Raw genomic sequence first — 18029 nt, forward strand, 5'->3', positions numbered from 1 at the left:
GGAAAAGCCAAAAGCACTTACGAACGGATAAAGAATCTAAAATGAGTAATGCAGAAAACACGAGTGCGTTTGGTCCTCGAGGCAATACTTCCACCAGTAACGTAAACCAATAGATTCAACATGTATCGATAAACTTAAATATAAGAATCAACAACAAGAAAACTATCTCATAAAAGAGAAAAAAAAATGGCATGTCAAACTTTCGGGATACGGTACTCACCCCAAATAAATCCACGAGCAGCTGCAATATTCATAGAACACCTTACAGCAAGCAAGGTGGTAAATGGTAAGAAAATGATAGCAGTTGGAAACACAGAACTGCGATCCTTCCATAGGCTGCACTGGCACCATAAACTGGCAGAATTGTTTTCACAGGTGAAGAAATCTGTTAAATCTTGGCAGATTTATATGCTGGATGGAGACTATGACTCAATCTCATCTTCCATCCTGTCTTCCACTATTTGTCAAAGTCATGCTTGTCATTGCTTGGAATCACAAACCCAAACTTCTTGAATATGTTCAAACCCAAAGCAGAAAGATGAGGAATTAGGATCTCTGATGGCTTTGGCCATGTTGATGGAGCAGCATTAGCACACTTCTGTTCGTCAAACAAGTGAAGTTAGGCAGTTCACTAATCCCCACCACCTGTAATTACGATTGAGATGCAAACAGATATCAGATTGTCACCAGCAGTAGTGCTAAACCAAACGAAGTAAACACCAACCAGGATACAAGAAGGTATCAATAGAATTAATTAATGGATGGTGGAGTATGTGCATACATCATAGATTTATATCACATCGAACTAAGATGTAATCCTACTGAAATTTATTATAAAAATAATTTGAAATTTTGATTGTTGTTATTATTATTTTTACCTCATGAGAAGTCTGAGAAACCGCAAGTCATTTGTTCAGCTCATGTCAATCAACAAAGTAATTGAGAGACATGTATCTGACACCAAATCTTACTTTTAACTCTCTTTTTTTTTTTTGATAAAAAAGCTCGAACTTGCAACATAAGTTTAGTTTCTGATCTTATCAGGTTATCCAAATTCCAAGAATAGGGTGATGATGGTTTGAGGAACTGAAACTAATTTGTTCGCAGGTTTTATTTTCCTAATCTAAACTATCACAGATCCAAGAAGAAAAGAGAATAGTGGTGATGATGGACAAGAGCATATGAATAGCAGAACAAGCCCAGTGAATTGGACACTGTTGAAACATATATTGGGTCATTTTCTAATAGCTTAAACCATTAGAATTTATGACTACTAAATTAAATCTTTAAAATGGTATCAGAATATGCCATGAATTTGAATATTGTATTTTCCATTTTTTTTCTCAATATTTAATTAAAATTATTTACGCATTACTGGTTCTTCATTTGGCCGTACACCTAAACTAGCACCATATATTCTCGGAGTAGGTGGTGGTGAAAGGCAGAGAGACTACCTCAGAAGAGGAGAGATCACCAATGGTAAGATGAAAAAAAACAATGAAAGTTGAATACAAGAAAATATATAAACAAGCCTTGATATTTTCAACATCAAAAGCGAATCAGACAAAGAAAACAATTTCTATATCATATGATATTTCTGTATGTTGAAACAAAACTCAAAAGAAAACATCTCATGTGCAAAAATTTCATAAATTTTTGCTTGAGTAGCATCCTCATCGAGATGCTAGCTTAATCAACCAGTAGTGCTTTTACATGCAAAGGAAAAGTACAGTGCATATATCATCTAACACAAAATTTAACTCACCATCACCATTGAGATCGATGAAGAATTTCTCTCTTTGAACTTGGTTTTCTCCAGAGCTGCACCTACCTGGGGATTGAGGTTGTTGAAATAGGGCAGATAAGCTTGTGTCATCGAGCGTGGTAAGCTCATTTAGGTTCGGGAATTTCAACTTTTGGCTAAAGTACATCATTTCCATATTTGAAGAAGTTGAACCTTTAAGGAGTTTCTTTGCCTTGTATCTTCATCAAAGAAAAAAATTAATGGAATTTCTTTAACAACAAAGCCTCTCTGGTACAAAAAAGCAATACCTGTCTTTTCTTTTCACCAAATACCTCTGCAATGATGCTTTTCTGCTTGTTGCAGAATCTGTGGTAGTTCAAGCAGCATTAGTACAAGAAAAGTATGGCATCATTTGATTGATTATTAGGTTGCTAATATGATGCTAGTCATATGGATTAATTATAAACTCCCTCCACATCCATATCTCTCTTATCAGTGTCAATTTCATAGGATTTCTGAGGGCAACTGTATGGACACGACACACTAGCACAATATTCAGCAAATAAAAATGAGGCTTAGCAGTATTACATACATACAGTCAACATAAGCCTGGTTTCATGCATGAAGTAGTGAAAGCCAATCTCAACATACAGGTTTCAGTTAATAGTACAAGTGAAGCAAAAACAAATTTGTTCTAAAAACTAGATATCTACAAATTCTCATAGTATACTCCTATAGTTTTATGCAAATCTTTTTAAGGATCTACTTTTACAAATATGATTTTTGAACAACATCATATATTTAGATTATTCATGACAACTTAATTCCCATTAAAAATTGAACACGGAACTTTGTGCTGCAGGATTGAAAACTTTCTTCAACAAACATTTAAACAGATAGGTCCAGACAACTAGATACTAAAAATAGATGCAACTATCAAGCCGGCAACTATGGTTATTGGGAAGTTGGAACAGGGGCAGAAATGAAGAACAATAACAAATTAGTGGTTATTGCAATGAAGAACAATAACAAATTAATGGTCGGCCCGATCATAATGGGCAAATCGCAATCAGTCCATAGGCCACCCAATCTGCAAACAGGCTTCCAGTCCATTATTACACTTACAACTATCGCGAATAACAATAAAAACTGGGTTCCTCCCCTAACAACCACAGCCACCCATCTAACCCAACAACCACCAGAACTCAAATATCTCGCTGGTTGCGTGAAGTACACTTAGATGACATTTGCTCTATACTCACGAACTAGAAGTATAGGAAATGGATTCAGCTAAGATCAGAATCCTTTAACATGTTTCGTCCACGAACAAAATAATTGAAAATGGAATTTAAAATCCTATGTTGCTTCTTGTTTCATCTTGTCATATTTCTTTATGTTTTAATTATCTTATTTTGATAGATTTTATATATATTCATATTTACTATACTATTTATTATAATTTAATGCTACTACATATTTTGATTGTCTGATTGGGATGCCAATTTAGAGCCAATGGAGGTCTTGTTCTATGATTATCTCTGACTAGTGTTGGAAAAGTGTCAAATCCCCTTCATTGTTCAAAGTGTCAAACACTGTAAAACTATGTCAGAAGTATGTCCGATAAAATCCCTCTGATGCTTAAGTTAGTTTTGGATATAAAGTATCAATCAAGCGTTGAATACTTCAGAATTAGAATGTACTAGAGCTTTAAAATCTTAGAAAGAAAGGAAATGCACATGACGAGCTTTTCATAGTGTGGTTTTAGAGAGGGAGGAAATGCCCCCTTCGATATGTGTTAATGTCGGGACGATTACATGCCTCTCCCGTTAATCAAAGTCATGTCGAATCCAATGAATGACAACATGTCAATCAAATGACATCGAGATGTTAATCAATGTGGCATCTAATTATCAAAACCATGACATTATAATATCGATCATATGACGTTAGGATATCGACTACATAACAAGTAAGTGTCGACTGTCAGTCACATCATCATTCTTCTCACCTATATATTGTTTTATGGTACTTTATATTATTTTATCTTTTTTCTACTTTAAGCTAATATTTAGTTAATAGTTTTATGTATGATATTTTATTTTTTAGAATTTTCAAATATTATTATTTGGTATATCATTTTCATATGTCATATTAAAGGCTATTTTTATAGCCTTTGGGATTGTGAATGCGAATCACACGCACCAGGTCGGATTTCATATCCCTTAATAAGCAAAACACAAGTCCTCTCCAAAGGACGCCTCTGTCCGTCCCGACAGAACACGAGGGAAAAAATCACCCGCTCCCATTTCCATCCCAGTCTCAGTCCTCTCCTTGGTAAGGGAACCAAGTGTCGCCCTAAATCATTAAATGCACGACCCATCACACACTGGGGGGCCTGACGTTGAGACAGCCTCTCACAGGATGATACTGTTCGAGGATCCCACTAGGGTGTCAAAATGTGTGTCGCAATCAGTAATGATCGAATCAGAAAACAAACTTTACCCGCCACAAATTCCCCGCTCTCTTACCAGGCTCCGCTGGCCGCGTGCCTCTCGGTTCCTCCAAGCCGCCCGCCGCGTGGTGGGCCACCCTGCCTGCATCACAATCAGTCCGGTCAGATATTATCACAAGGCCAGGATTTATCTGCACAATACGGCAGTCGATGGCTACCCGACGCTGCTACTGGGAAAGTTTTGGCCAACGAGGGCGCTGTGGGGACCGATACCGGGCCCTGCTCGGGGACAACTGAGGTGGGGCGGAAGGCCGGAGAAACCGGACGGGTTAGGTCGTCGAAGCAGACCGCGCTGGCCGCGAGCTCCAGGACCGCCCTCGCCTGCGAGGCAAAGCGGCGCCGTGTCAGCGTGTAACGCGTCGTGAGTGACGGGCGAACACGAGATTCTTGAACTTACCTGATCCATCGGCAAGCCGTCGTAGACGTTGACCACGCCGTCGTAGACGATCGTCATCTGCCCGGCCGGGAGTTCGGCCGTCGCCCTGAAAACAGAGACGCATAAACCGTCATCAACGTTCACGACACGCCCATAGTGACCTGCACCATCCCTATGCGGAGAGGAGCGCTGGCCCACCCATGGGACATAACGCCTACCGATGAGCTCCTTTGCTCGATTAAGTAATCACGTGCTGGGGCGGACGATCTGGGTCGTCGGATCGACGATGAAGGGTCTCAAGGAACGGAGGGGTGACCCGGTGAAAGAGAGGGGACCGCGAACCGGCGCACCTTAGCGGCGCGAGGAGGGGATGCGTTTTGGGGGGGTCCAGTTGGGGATGCTTAAGGAGACAAACCTGGGGAAGAGGCAGCGGATCTCCGGCAGGGGATGGGGTTCCGCTCCGGCGGAGTAGGACGGAGGGATCGGATCCCTCCTCCGGTACGGTGACGACTCCTTTGCCGGCAGCTGCGATCCGCCGCCGTCCTTCGGTGAGGGCGGAGAAGAGTCCTGCTGAAAAGAAGCAAGAAATGGGGTGAGAATAAGGGCGTTACTTCGGTACTTTGTGGAGAAAGGAAAAACCAGAGGATGACGACCTGCAAGGGGAACACCGGCGCCGGAGGAGGGGAAGACTTCTGAAAGATTCCGACGCCAGCGGGGCAGTCGTCGCATCCCGGCGTCCCCTCGAGGAGGGCCTTAAGGGAGATGACCTGCTGGATCGCCTGCGACTTGTTCCATGACGGCCGCCGCATCCCTACACGCGCCCATCGATTCCCCCATCACCGCCCCCCCCGGCAAAGCAGGAACAGAGAGAGAGAGAGAGAGAGAGAGAGAGAGAGACCTTTGGATTTGAGGAAGCGGCGGGCGTCCTCGCGGGTGAGCTGCGCGATGTCCCTCTCGGTGAGTTCGGCGAGGGGCTTCTCGAGCGGCGACCGAGGCACAATCTCCCCGGCGCTCGTAGGAGGCAAGCCGCCGTGATCGGCCGGGGTTCCGGCCACCACGGATGCAGGAGTAGACATCAAAGGAATAGCAGCGGGAGAAGAGTCGATCATATCTCTTTCTCTCTCGCGCGCGCAGTGCGATCGCAGGAGCTACCTCAAAGAGGGAAAAATAGCTCGAGAGAGGCAATGTACTCGGAAACAAACTCAAACGTGATGGGGTTAGGCCGCGGCGTCTCCCGTTCGTTGGGGGCCGGTTTATTTTATCCGGTGGACGACGCAACCCCATGCCGCCACGTCTGTCCGCCGCTCCCACCAGTGACTGCCTGGCCCCGCCCGTCGCCCCGATCACCCAAAAGCCTACGCATGCAACAAGCTTTGCCGCGTAGACCGTGACATGTTGCCAGCGAGGTAGATTAATCGTACGGCTGGTTGGACGAAGTAGCACGTACTGAGCCAATCGCGGCGCTCGGATATGATCAATCCAGCGTTACAACGCACATGATGGTACTTTACATGCGATTTATGCGTAAGGTAAATTGGAGACATTATTGGTATGCAGGTGACGTCAGCGGCATGGGACGAAATCCGGGTCACGTGCAGACCGCTCGGGGCCCGTTGTTACACCCCCATCCTAACGCGTGTCTTGACACCCGGAGGCCTCCGACACCGACGTCTCGGGGCCCACCCTCACGTGGGTGCGCCCACGGCGGACGTGGGGGTTCCAGCGAGCGGTCAGGATAAGTGGGTGACGCGCGCTCGCCCACGGCGGTGTGGGGTCGCATTGCCACGGAAGTGCGGGGGCCACGGTGGGTATTTCCCAGCTTAAGGGAAGCAAGTAAAGTAGAATTATAGGATGAGAGTTCCACGTTGGCATCTGATACAGTATAAGCTATAATTTTGCAGAAGGAATCAAGTCAAGCAATTATAATGTTCGATACAAAAATAAGTCACAAGCATATTGAAGCATCTATTTCCCCACTTTTTTTTTTCCTTCTCAAATATGGTAAGAATTTTATACTCGAGTCATCTTATTCATACATCATTATCATCATGATGTATGATATTGTTAACTATAATGGTCATTAGTTCAGTTGATATATATATATATATATATATATATAACCATAACTTAGAGAAATAACATGTAACATGTATGTTGAAAAATATTTGTTATCATTGTTTAATGGGTATTTTACTTAAAAAAATTCTTACTAATAGATTTTTTTTACTAAAGGATGTCTCCTAATTGATTTTCACGGAGGGATATCATTTTTTTTATTACTTCGACAAAAATATCTCTTTATTATCATTTTGCCCTTGATCGTCGGCACATTATAATTGTCTTTTCCACGACCTCTTACTTCGCTCGTAACGTGTAGTGTTATTGTCACACCTTACCCTCCACCAGTTGCTCGTGATCGTTAGCATAGCACCATGTCACCATTTCCTTTCATCGCCTCTACCTCATCGCAAGGTGGTATAGTTGTCATTCTTGTTGCCTCATCCCTAATCACCCACCCATCCCATCGCCCATCATAGACTAATAATGTTTTAGGTATATCATCGACCATCATAATAAGTACTAATAGAAAGTCAACCGATGCACAATATCCCAAAATAAATTAGTGAGAGGGGCAATTATCTCAAGCCAATTTGATATAAACTTGATTGGGTGTATTTTGACCCTATGTGAACTATCGACAGTCGCTGTAGATCGACACGATACCGTACGCCTCTAGAACCGTGAGGTGCATGCCATGTCAAGCTCCAACGTTGCGACTATGCGGCCTGACCACCCCAAGAGCTGGGGGCGGTGTCGTATGTTATTAGGGCAGTGTCGTCTGACGTCGCTCGAGCACCCCTGAAGATGCCATCTCGTCAGAGAGGTGGTTCCACCCCTAGAGTCAACGGCCATGCCGGACCAGGGCCCGACCAATTCCCGTAGGCAGGTATAAATACCCCCGACCTGATCCAGGAAAGGGGGAAGAAAAATCAATTGATCACTCCACTAACTTGCTCGTCGGAGGGGCCCCATCGGGTGATCCCGACGGGGGCCATTTTCGTAGGAAAATACGACCACTTCACGAAGACGGACTGTCAACCACCTGGGAATTGCCACCCAGTGCACGAAGGAGAACAGCCCATCGGTCTGGATCCCGACCAACGCTAACCAACACTCCTTCCCGAGGGCGCGACCACCTCACGAAGACAAGCTGTCAACCACCCCGGAGAAGGAGAGACGTAGCTCGACATACACGACGCCCGGATCGGCACACCAAGGAACACTGATCAACACCCCGTCACGAGGGCCCGGTCGACCTCGGTACCCAACTCAACTGACAGAAGATTCCGGACATCGACCCGTGGACCTGATCGTGCTGACTCATCAGCCACACACATTTGTTCACTAATAAGACTATTTCCGTCGCTTTTGTGTGAAGACTGATTTAAGAGAAATATAAACAGTCTTAACAACTATCCATCATCGTATGGACTTGTTATGAATCAAGGAATTGATGGGGTCCGTGACAACTTCACGCGCTCGGTTGGTTCAACTTCAAACACAATGCTGCAGGTGCTTCTGGCTGCCAGGATTCATTGAAGCTGTGAACAGTAACATCTTTTGATGATGACAAGTTTTCCAGCATCAATCTGTGTCAGATTCTTGGGCCATTCGCATCATGTTGATAGAGGAAACTAAGCAACCAGAAGAAACATTGATGATGCTCCCATCACAGCTTAAAAAAGATGAATGTACTATATCAATCAATCATTGAGGAAAAATCAGAATCCAAAATGAGAAGGGGGTGGGGGGGAGAGGAAATTGGGGCATTAGCACAATGGTTTTGAGAATTAACACACATGCTGCAGAAAGAAGAAAAAAAAGAACTAATTTTCCTCCATTGGCTTCGCAGTTGGTGGTTCTTCAAGATCCTGCATTTCTTCATCAGGCTTTGCTGGAGGTGGCGGTAAAACCTCAAGAACTGAATCCACCAGCTCCTGAACTTCATCAATCCCTCGGGCTTCGTCTTTTGTAAGACGCTTCTCGCAGTACTCGATAATCTGCACAGGTAAGAAGGCACGAACAAAGGGATGATGGAAAAAGAAACAGATCTCTTAAACTATTTGTCATGAAATGAATGGAGCATATTCTAATATCTTAGCACATATATTTGGGTAGATTTACCAGTCCAAAAACTGATGGTAGCTTCAAAAGTAGTCCGACAATGATGTCTAATAAAGGCGGACACTCAAATCAAATCATTTTAGGATATCAAGTTTTAGAGTAAAAACTAGAACGAGCTAAAACTAGAACAGAAGACAATAGTGGAAGCATGCATTATTTGGATAAAAGCTGCAACATCTTAACAGTATAGGCATAGTAAATCCTAATGAAAGTTCTTTGATAACTGAACAATGGTAAGTATTTTGACGATTCTCAGAGATGAGTCTTGGAATATAAATGGTTCATTGCACCTCCTGTTTTAAAATAGATAGGTTTAAGATTTTCAATGAGGCACAGGTCTTTATGAGTGTATCCACCATGGTTTATTTTTCTAGTTTCTATTTCACTGCATCGACAACTTCACTCATCTATGCCAACTCCAGGTTCCTTATTTTTTCGTGTGCAAAGGGTACTCAGGGTTAAAGATCACTTAGAAGTCCTCGGGCTTTAAGGAGTGTAAAACCAAAATTTCATATGTTTTCAGAGATTTTGTTGATATTGAATAATAGTTTACCATATTTTCTCAGATCTTGATAAAATCAACCTCATGAGCCTTTTGATTGCTCTTGACATGCAGATTTATGCATCACTTCTTGCACAAGTCATGAGCCTTTTGAATGCATCATTTATTCAAACTCGGTTTTTTTGGGTTTGAATATTGGTCCTTCCTAAGGTTTCTGTGTTAACTCCTTGATGGTTACCTAAAGACTCTTTTAACTCTAAATGCATTCTCTGAAAATAAATAGAATCATCAAGTTGGTTGAAAACTTGACATTATCTCTCTCTCTCTCTCTCTCTCTCTCTACACACATGTGCGCACGCACACGCACACAATCCTGCAAATGATTTTATTAAGTTGGTTGCAAATAGTTCAAATGGACCCTCTTTATTTGTTTGAGTAATTCACAATGATGAAACTATCTCCAGCTAACCATAATAAAGGTTAATCTTAAGAAGTCCAGGAGCCTAAGTTAAGAAAGTTACTTAAAAGAACTCATGAAGCTATAATATTCAAGGGAGTCATCACATGAAATTATCATGGAGCAGGTACACCAAGGTCATATAATTTAGCAATCTACAATGCAGACATATCATCACCTCAAGGAAGAACAGAAGTTTTCCTTTGAATAGAAGCTGGATGCATAATTAGTCAACAATTAACATGGTTCTTCGTATGCAACAGCTGATAATTGTTGACAAAGCTTGATGTAAATAATCGCAATACCTAAATGCAAGCTCACACATTCTAACATACCAAACATAACAGTACCAATTAGTTTCAAAAAACAAGACATACCGGATCGATCAGAGCTTGGTTGGATGGCCTCAAGTTGATGATGTTGAACTTCTCAGCTTTTGCAAGCTTGAATTTTTCGCATCTTTTCAAGAACTCATCGATTGCTCCCCGTGTCTGATTGCAAGCAGGCGTGTTTACAAGGTAATCGAAAACCTGCCCACACCAGAACCAAGATACCGTCACCAGGATTGCTAGACGACGAGATTTAGGGCGTGGGAGTGTCACCTTGCACTCGGACGGGGCAACAGCACCAAGGCAGCCCATGGGATCACTCGTCGCCCCTCTCGCGCGCAAGAACTCGAGGACCTCGAGATTGGTGAGCACCCCAGCATTCGCCTGTAATCTATGGAGCACCAAGATCGTTTCTTTAGCAAGATTCCAACAACAGGATCAGAAAGGAATCACCAAGAAGAAGAGGGCTTACGTTTTCATCGTGGGGTGGCGGAGAGGGAGCTGGCGTCGCGGGATCTCTCAAGCTCAGAAGGAGAGAGACACCCTTGCAAGGCACGCGACGCTGAGCGGGACGACGGCGGGCCGGCGGAGGGATATATCGGTGGATGGCGACTGGGGGTTTGCGGGTGGTTTGGGTTGGATATTGGATTAATCTGGACCGTCCATCTTCAACGAATTGAACGGTGGACTGTGCCCGATATCAACCCGATCCGACCCGTTAACAGCTTCCTTCCCCACTCGTGTTCTTCACGTGACCGAGGGAGCGGTACACGTGGCCCAGTATGCCGCGTGCCGTTCGACATTAGGGCGAACGAGCTCATCAAAAGGTTTCGCGCCGTGCTAAGCTTTCGATTCCCATCCCTCGCGTTCTCTTCCTCGCTTCTTGGGTTGGCGTCGAACGCAGAGGAGCTGCCGCCAGGGGCAAACCCGACATCCATGGAAGAGACGACGGAGATTGTCTCCGATGGCGGCGACGAAGCGGCTCCTGCAGCGGTAACCATGGTTCGTGCTCTTTTTAATCTTGGTCCTCGTCCTTCTCTTGGATTTGGCTCTTTGCTGACTCCCTTCTTCTGCATTAACGCTACTTGATCCGATCGAAATCCGTGCACCAAGTTAATCCTACACCCGGTTGTGTAATTTTACGAGTGCGATTGAGATCATTAATTCTACATAAATTTATGACTTCTCTTTTCACCTTCTTGTTATACAGTCTTTTAATGACATCTAGGAACCTACTTGCTTCATCAAGGCTACTAGAAAACCCTTTTCTTGAGGATTAAGCTAAAAGAAAACCATCAAAACTAATCGAAAAACCCTTTTGTTCAGGGATAATCTAAAAGAAAACTCTTCATGGGCTACTCGATAGCATACACCTTCACGGAAAATTGCACCGAGGTGTGATCAGGATAGCTCAGATTATGATCTTATCATGTTACGAGCGTACATGTCGGGCTGTTTTTTAAGAGAGATAAGTTGTAAACATAACTGTGATCCTCCCACATCAGTCAGACTTCACAAGTCCTGGTATAACCAAATTAGTTTGCCTAAACACCAAGACATACTCTTTTTTTTTTTAATGTGTCTCCTGACCTTGCTTTAACTAATTAATTGCTTGGACACTAAAATATTGATGTTATGTGAAAATCTTCATAAAAAGAATGATCACTATGTGTATATATGAATTACAAAGAATTGACTTGGATATTCATAAAGATCAATTTGTACTATGAATTTAATCACTTATAGTCCCTTACTATTTCTTTTCTAATGGCCCATTGCACAATTAAGAAAATCTTAGTCATTAATCATATTTGTAGGACATTTTGTAGACCAAGATTGAGGCCACAAGCTAACTGGTTAAGTGCCTCACCATATATGGATTTGTATTGTTTTGATTGAAATCATGTTGGATAGTACTTAACTGTTCTATTCTAGATACAGATTAACTTCCATGTCATTTGAGTTCTCAAATGTTGTAGCTATGTTGTTATGCGAGTGCTCCTTTTTAAGAAACAACCTTTCAAATAAATTAAATCTCACAAGGCTTGCATGTCCGACCCGGCAAATGTAGTTTCAAATTCAAATGTTATATTCCCTCGACATGTTCTTGTTTCTAAAAGAAAAAAGAAGGCACGTGCCATTATTTTATTGCCAAAATATCTTAAAAGCTAAACATTCCTTTTGTTGCATTTAAATATTTGATTTCTTACGCAACTTTCATTTGGGAATAGGATGTAGAAAATGGCTTGATTGAAGAAGAGAAAAATATGGATGGTGAAGTCGCTCCTGCACTTATCTCCATTCATCCTTTTGAGAAATCAGTTGTTGTTGCAGTGGGTTCTGAGCTTCGACTATTCAATTTAGAGTAAGCTTTTCAAGATATCTTTATCGAAACATGATTATTCATGGTTATGTCATACTTGACATTTGAATTTTGACTAGAATTATAAGAATCCAGTGATAGGTCACTTTTAAGTTTGCTACTGATGTCTTGTCTTTGAGCCATAAGAAGATTCTTCTTTGAGTAGTTGTCTGTTGCTTTTTGAACCCTAAAGGACAAACTCAGTGCACAAGGCTGCTCCCTGACACTGTGCGGTCTGCGGAGCATCAATGTGCATAGCCTTACCTTTGCAAGCAGAGGTTGGTTATTTCTATTACTCGAACCTTGGACACTGCTATATGGTCATAATGAAGTTTTGCAACATGTCAATGGTTGAAATTCTAACAGGTGGAACGATAGTTAGAGACAGTCTTATCATAGACCATAATTTGGAAGCATTATCAGCCCTTTTGGGCATATATCAAGAAAAAAAAAAATATATTCTGATTGCCTTTATTTTGTTCCCAACAGGGGTAACTGCTCAGTCTCATTGATAGATGATCCCAGTGGCCCTTCCCATTCAGATGCAATTAGATCAATTAACTTTGGTGCAAGTGGAAAATTTCTTGCATCTGCCGGAGATGACAAACTTGTCAAGATATGGGAAACAAGTTCCTGGCATTGCATTCGTACTGTGTGAGTTTTAGGCTCTGAATTTTTTCAATGCATAATTTCAGATGAACTGCTTGTTCTTCTTTTCCTATGTCTTTTGGGTGGAGGTGGGGATGTAATTTTATTATGTATTTTTTATGCAAATTCAAATATGTAATCTAGTATGAAGCACGTGTGTTATGTCATCTTAAGGCTGATACAGACACTTGATAAAATAAGATAAGGCATATGCAAAGGCATCTTGATTTTGTAAACTGAAAAAAATTGGACTTTTCCTGTTTTCAGTGTGAACTGTATCATGGATTACTTGTTAAATTTTAGCAATATGTGAAATGACTGATGTTCCTAACATCATTAGGGTTTCATTAAACTGTATCAATAGGATAATGATTATCAACTTATTGTCTAAAAACCATCCTTGGCCCTTAAGTATCTGCTTGGTGAGATGGCATTTTTAGCTGATACATTTAACAACTGAAGTCCTAAATCCTTAGAGACAGTACCGTTCGATGTATCCTATCTTATAACTCAAGTTCTCACAAAATAGTAACTTTCTACTGTGATATCAAGGTTTCAGTTTGTTTCATATTTTAATAAGAAATGGTGTTCCTAAATTTTGTTCATGCAACAATATTGGATGTAGACTACAATGAGTTATAGCTGCTTAGTCTAGCACATACGTTCATGTTCATTTTAATGCATAAGCAGACTCGAACTTAGTTGACTTTTACTCCAGATTTTTATGTTGTTGAAGATGGTATGGTGCAGGTATTCTAGTGGATGAAAATTTATTCCTTTATACAATTTAGACACAGATCCTTCTGGGAAATTGGATCTAATCACTATATAATTATAAGATTATGTTGTTGTAACTGTCAACTGGGTAGGTTCATTATGTATAGTTATGTTAATCAATTTTTTTATTTTTTCCTTGTTTTGCTGTTATTAAATACCCCTTGTTCGTGAAGGTTTTATATATTCATATTGCTGTGAACAACTAATATCCAGGTCTGCAGACAAACGAGTTAGTGCAGTTGCTATTAGCCACAGTGGGCGATATGTTGCTTTTGCTGATAAGTTTGGAGTTGTCTGGTTAGTTGGATTGGGTGAAGATGATGCTAAACAAACAAAAGTTGATAAGAAGGCTGTGCCAATTCTAGGTCATTACTGCAGCATCATTACTAGGCTGGTATGAGTTTTTATCATCCCACTTTCTTAATATTCATGATAAGGTTAACTTTATTTTCTTTGTACTGTCTCCTTGTTTTTCTTTTCTCCACCAAAAAGAATTCCCCATATTTCATACATAACTTCAATGGATCCGCTTTGCTGTGCTATTAGATGGTATTTTTAATTGTTATTTTATCTGTTTGAACTAGATGACATTTAATATTATTGATGTCTGCTATAGATATTATTCATGTTCTATTGGCTTATATCTATTAGATCTAGTAAAATTTATGTGATTGGACCCTTAGTTTTAGCAGTCATGTAACATAATTAAGCGGGTGGCACACCATGTTTATTTTTTTTTTCTAGTACTTTAAAAATGATAATGCACATGCTCATGCCATTTTCATTGGGTTTGTAAATATTAACGTTTTGTCATGTCATTGACATCAATGGAGCTTTATTCTGGTTTTTTTTTTTTTTTTTGGGGTTGTGTGTGTTGAACATATTTTTTTTCAAATGAAAGTTCAGTGCATTATTTTTCCACATACTACCATTTCACAAGTTCTAAGTCTACTATGAAGTCAATATGTTCCTTGCACAATGATCACTAAAGCAGATAGATATTGCCTCTGCTGTGCATCTCAGAAGTCCATAAGCAAAATACGCTAACTAGTTTAATGAAGATAGCCTTGTTACTCTATCGGATCTTAAATTTTAAGCAGAAATTGCTCATGTATTTTAAGCAGAATACGCTAATTATTGGTTGCCCCATAGGGTCTAATTTTGATTATTCATATAGTTTTGGTTATTTTTCTGTTGTTCAATATGCAGGAATTTTCACCAGATGAAAGGTTCATTGCAAGTGCTGATCGTGACTTCAAAATTCGTGTATGTATAAACTTCTTAAAGTGTTCTAGAATTTCTTACGGTAATTTTCTTGTGTAATCTCATTTCCCCATTTGTAGATCACGGTTTTTCCTAAACTACCTCTAAAAGGAGCACATGAAATTCAGAGTTTCTGCCTTGGTCATAAAGAGTGAGCATGGATTCTATGTCATATGCACATTGTTTTGGTTATTTACTTTTAGGTTTCTGTTCTCCAATATACTTGCATTTTCCCAAGTCTTGATAACTTTATTTTGCACTACAAAATGCAGATTAATGATTTTCTAAACATTAGTTTGCGTATAGCACAGTTGTCCTTTATATTGTAATGAGTAATATAGCAGGTCAAGACATTATATTGAACTTCTGCAGCCAGTTTATAATATACAGTAAGTCCATAAACCAGTTGTATGCTGAGTATTTGAGTACATCACACATACATCACATCTTGAATCTCATACCTCCATATATTAGTGTAAGATCTCACTTAAAATGGCTGTTGGATAACAGATCATTATAACTGGGGTTCTTTTTTGCAGCTTTGTTTCTTGTTTTGCCTTTGCATGTCCTCCAGGATGTGCCCATGGTTTTCTCTTTTCTGGAAGTGGTGATTCAACTGTGAGTGCAAAAATCATCTAGGAATATGAAAAATGTTGTTGTTGGCATGTATATGTATGGTGTTTTGCCTTTTGTAGGTTCGGTTGTGGGACTTCATTTCTGGACTCCTACTTGCTACTTGTGAAGTTGGGGCAATGGTAACATAGACTAAGCTTATTTATTTTTATGTAGAGAATTTTCTTTTTGCAAGGAAATGATATCAATTTCTGTACTGTTTTTAATAAGAGATTGTCATGATGCCTCATTATCTACAAACGCTGAGGCTAAAGTTTACTGTTTATGGTACTCACAGATTTTATGACTTTTAAGTGCTGGGATAAAGGTATGACACCTAGCCCAATTTGCCAACTGTATTAGCAAATACATTTGAATTAGAAAGACTCCATTTGGCTTAGAAATGAGATGTCCATTGAGTTGTATCAGTTCATAGATTGATGAAAGCAAATGGGGAGCTGGTAGTGAAAATTTTCTAGTTTTTTCCTGGATCGACGGAATCCTTGTGGCTTGGAGCTGTGCCTTTATGCAAGATTATTTTGGTTGGATATGTTGGTGTGAACTGACTACATTAAAATAGGAGACAATGCAATTGCATATTGGTACATCTATTATCAGCATGTGTACGCAACTCAGAAGAGCCTTTTCTTTTTTAGCAATTTTTTATATCTTAAAATGGTGCTTCATAAAGATCTAAATACACATCTGAATTAATTGATTTACATTTTGTATAGTGTTTCATATTTCACTTGTGATGAAAGGTCTTTCTTTCAATTACCTTGATCATTTATACCACTCTCTGCTGGCTTTGATTCCGTATCTCCTGATGACATGCATCTGCTCACATTCTTTTATTACGTTGTTCTTTAGTCATTCTTAATTTTCAAGTATTCATCATGACAGGTTAGCTAGTTATCATTGTTTTTGAGTCAGAAAAATTATTATTCTTTTTATCTGAGAGCCTACTGGTTTCATTTTGAAGGTAGGATCATTACAGTACAATGGGACAGAGGATGGTTATCCACCAGTTACTGATCTCTGTGTCTCTTCTGATGGTTTGATAATTGCTGTTGCCATTCAGAGGTAAGTTCACTGACATTTTTTTAAAATTTTCGTTTAGAAAATCTGGCTGAAACATACGTACCATAATTTGAAAGATGGTGATATTTGGTACTGCAGTTTGCGTGGGATTGTGCTTTTGAGTTGTGGTTTTTCAGATAGAACTCTCTCTGTTGCCAAGGTAAAAAATTAACCAAGAGATATAATTAGCTGATAGATGTTACATGCACATCGAACTGCTGTACATGCTTACTAACCAAACAAAAGCCAAAGGGAAAAAGATTCCGGTCAGCAGACTATCCATATACATATTATCGATTTCGGATATGAGCTTTAAGTTGGATTATACTTTGATTTGCTTCCACATTACCTTATTCACCTACCCAACTGCTAAGCTTCTGAGGCTATTATATCGATTCTCAGCTGACCTTTTCCCATCTTTTCTAGGAGAAATTTTATTTTATGTGCCCATTTAGTACATTATATATCATATTTTATGTTCCCACCAGCTTTAAATCTTTTTCCGTGCCTTGTGGTAATGGAAAATTGAGATTTCTTGAAACATGTTTATTTTATAATTTCTTAAGTTCTTACTTTTTATTTTTTCCTTTAGGTTGTTACCTTGGAAGATAATTATTTCCCAACCAGTATGGTGTTGAGCTCCTTGACACAACGCTTGTGGATGGTGATGGGTGCCTCAAATCTTCCTACCCTGAGCGCCACCCAGTTACCAACCCGCATTAGGGTCATGTCTGGCTTTCACAAAGACCCTTCAGATTACAATGGCCATGATCCTATTACTTTGGAAGGCAATGAAGTACCAGGAGGGAAGAAACTCCTTTCAGAATTGCAGGGAAGTTTTGATGTTGCCATGGAAGAGGCAGCTTTAGCAGCAGCTGCAGCAGCAGTTAAAGCATCAATGCGAAACATGCTGATTAAAAAAGAATACGCTTTAGAGAGAAGAGAGATGAGAAAAAGGAACAGAAATGATAGAAAACTAAGCTAGAAGAGCTTGTGGCAGTTGTCTCTTGTGATTTAGGTGTTGTTGTTTTTGCTTACATATTGATGGGGACTCCTTCAACTCAAAAACTTAAGATTTTTTTTTAATTTAATATTTGTAATCTGATTTTTTTAAAATTATTAAAGTTCTGAGACTATCCTCTTAGGATATTTTTCTTCATTTTACATATGAATATTTTGAAT

At 40.3% G+C, this 18029-nt stretch overlaps 3 protein-coding genes across 5 annotated transcripts; 1 reads left to right on the forward strand and 2 right to left on the reverse strand.

Moving 5' to 3' along the window:
- Positions 1-110: 110 nt before the first annotated feature.
- Positions 111-5869, reverse strand: LOC135581772 (protein TIFY 4B-like). 3 transcript variants are annotated; one of them, XM_065162821.1, is made up of 9 exons: positions 5531-5869; positions 5286-5443; positions 5048-5199; positions 4654-4738; positions 4415-4577; positions 4273-4338; positions 2053-2110; positions 1766-1983; positions 111-645 (listed from the first exon to the last, which is right to left on the reverse strand). In XM_065162821.1, the coding sequence occupies exons 1-9, from the start codon at positions 5739-5741 to the stop codon at positions 632-634; spliced, it is 1125 nt and encodes a 374-aa protein (XP_065018893.1). In that variant the 5' UTR covers positions 5742-5869; the 3' UTR covers positions 111-631. The 3 variants fall into 3 exon arrangements, with proteins under 3 accessions (XP_065018893.1, XP_065018892.1, XP_065018894.1); XM_065162820.1 differs by having other exon boundaries at positions 5048-5202; XM_065162822.1 differs by lacking the exon at positions 111-645 and having other exon boundaries at positions 1847-1983; positions 4247-4338; positions 5048-5202.
- Positions 5870-8369: 2500 nt separating this feature from the next.
- On the reverse strand, positions 8370-10724 carry LOC103993860 (uncharacterized). Its single transcript, XM_009414070.3, has 4 exons — positions 10578-10724; positions 10379-10496; positions 10154-10306; positions 8370-8693 (listed from the first exon to the last, which is right to left on the reverse strand). The coding sequence occupies exons 1-4, from the start codon at positions 10583-10585 to the stop codon at positions 8520-8522; spliced, it is 453 nt and encodes a 150-aa protein (XP_009412345.1). The 5' UTR covers positions 10586-10724; the 3' UTR covers positions 8370-8519.
- Positions 10725-10883: 159 nt separating this feature from the next.
- LOC103993859 (tRNA (guanine-N(7)-)-methyltransferase non-catalytic subunit TRM82) lies at positions 10884-18006 on the forward strand. The gene is made up of 11 exons (XM_009414069.3): positions 10884-11107; positions 12337-12470; positions 12957-13121; positions 14106-14286; positions 15102-15158; positions 15236-15306; positions 15695-15773; positions 15851-15910; positions 16750-16850; positions 16947-17007; positions 17440-18006. Exons 1-11 carry the CDS (start codon positions 11042-11044, stop codon positions 17830-17832), a joined length of 1368 nt encoding a protein of 455 aa, XP_009412344.2. The 5' UTR covers positions 10884-11041; the 3' UTR covers positions 17833-18006.
- The last annotated feature ends 23 nt before the right edge of the window (positions 18007-18029 follow it).

Source organism: Musa acuminata, chromosome BXJ3-8, assembly GCF_036884655.1.
Source record: "Musa acuminata AAA Group cultivar baxijiao chromosome BXJ3-8, Cavendish_Baxijiao_AAA, whole genome shotgun sequence".
Lineage (NCBI taxonomy): Eukaryota > Viridiplantae > Streptophyta > Magnoliopsida > Zingiberales > Musaceae > Musa > Musa acuminata.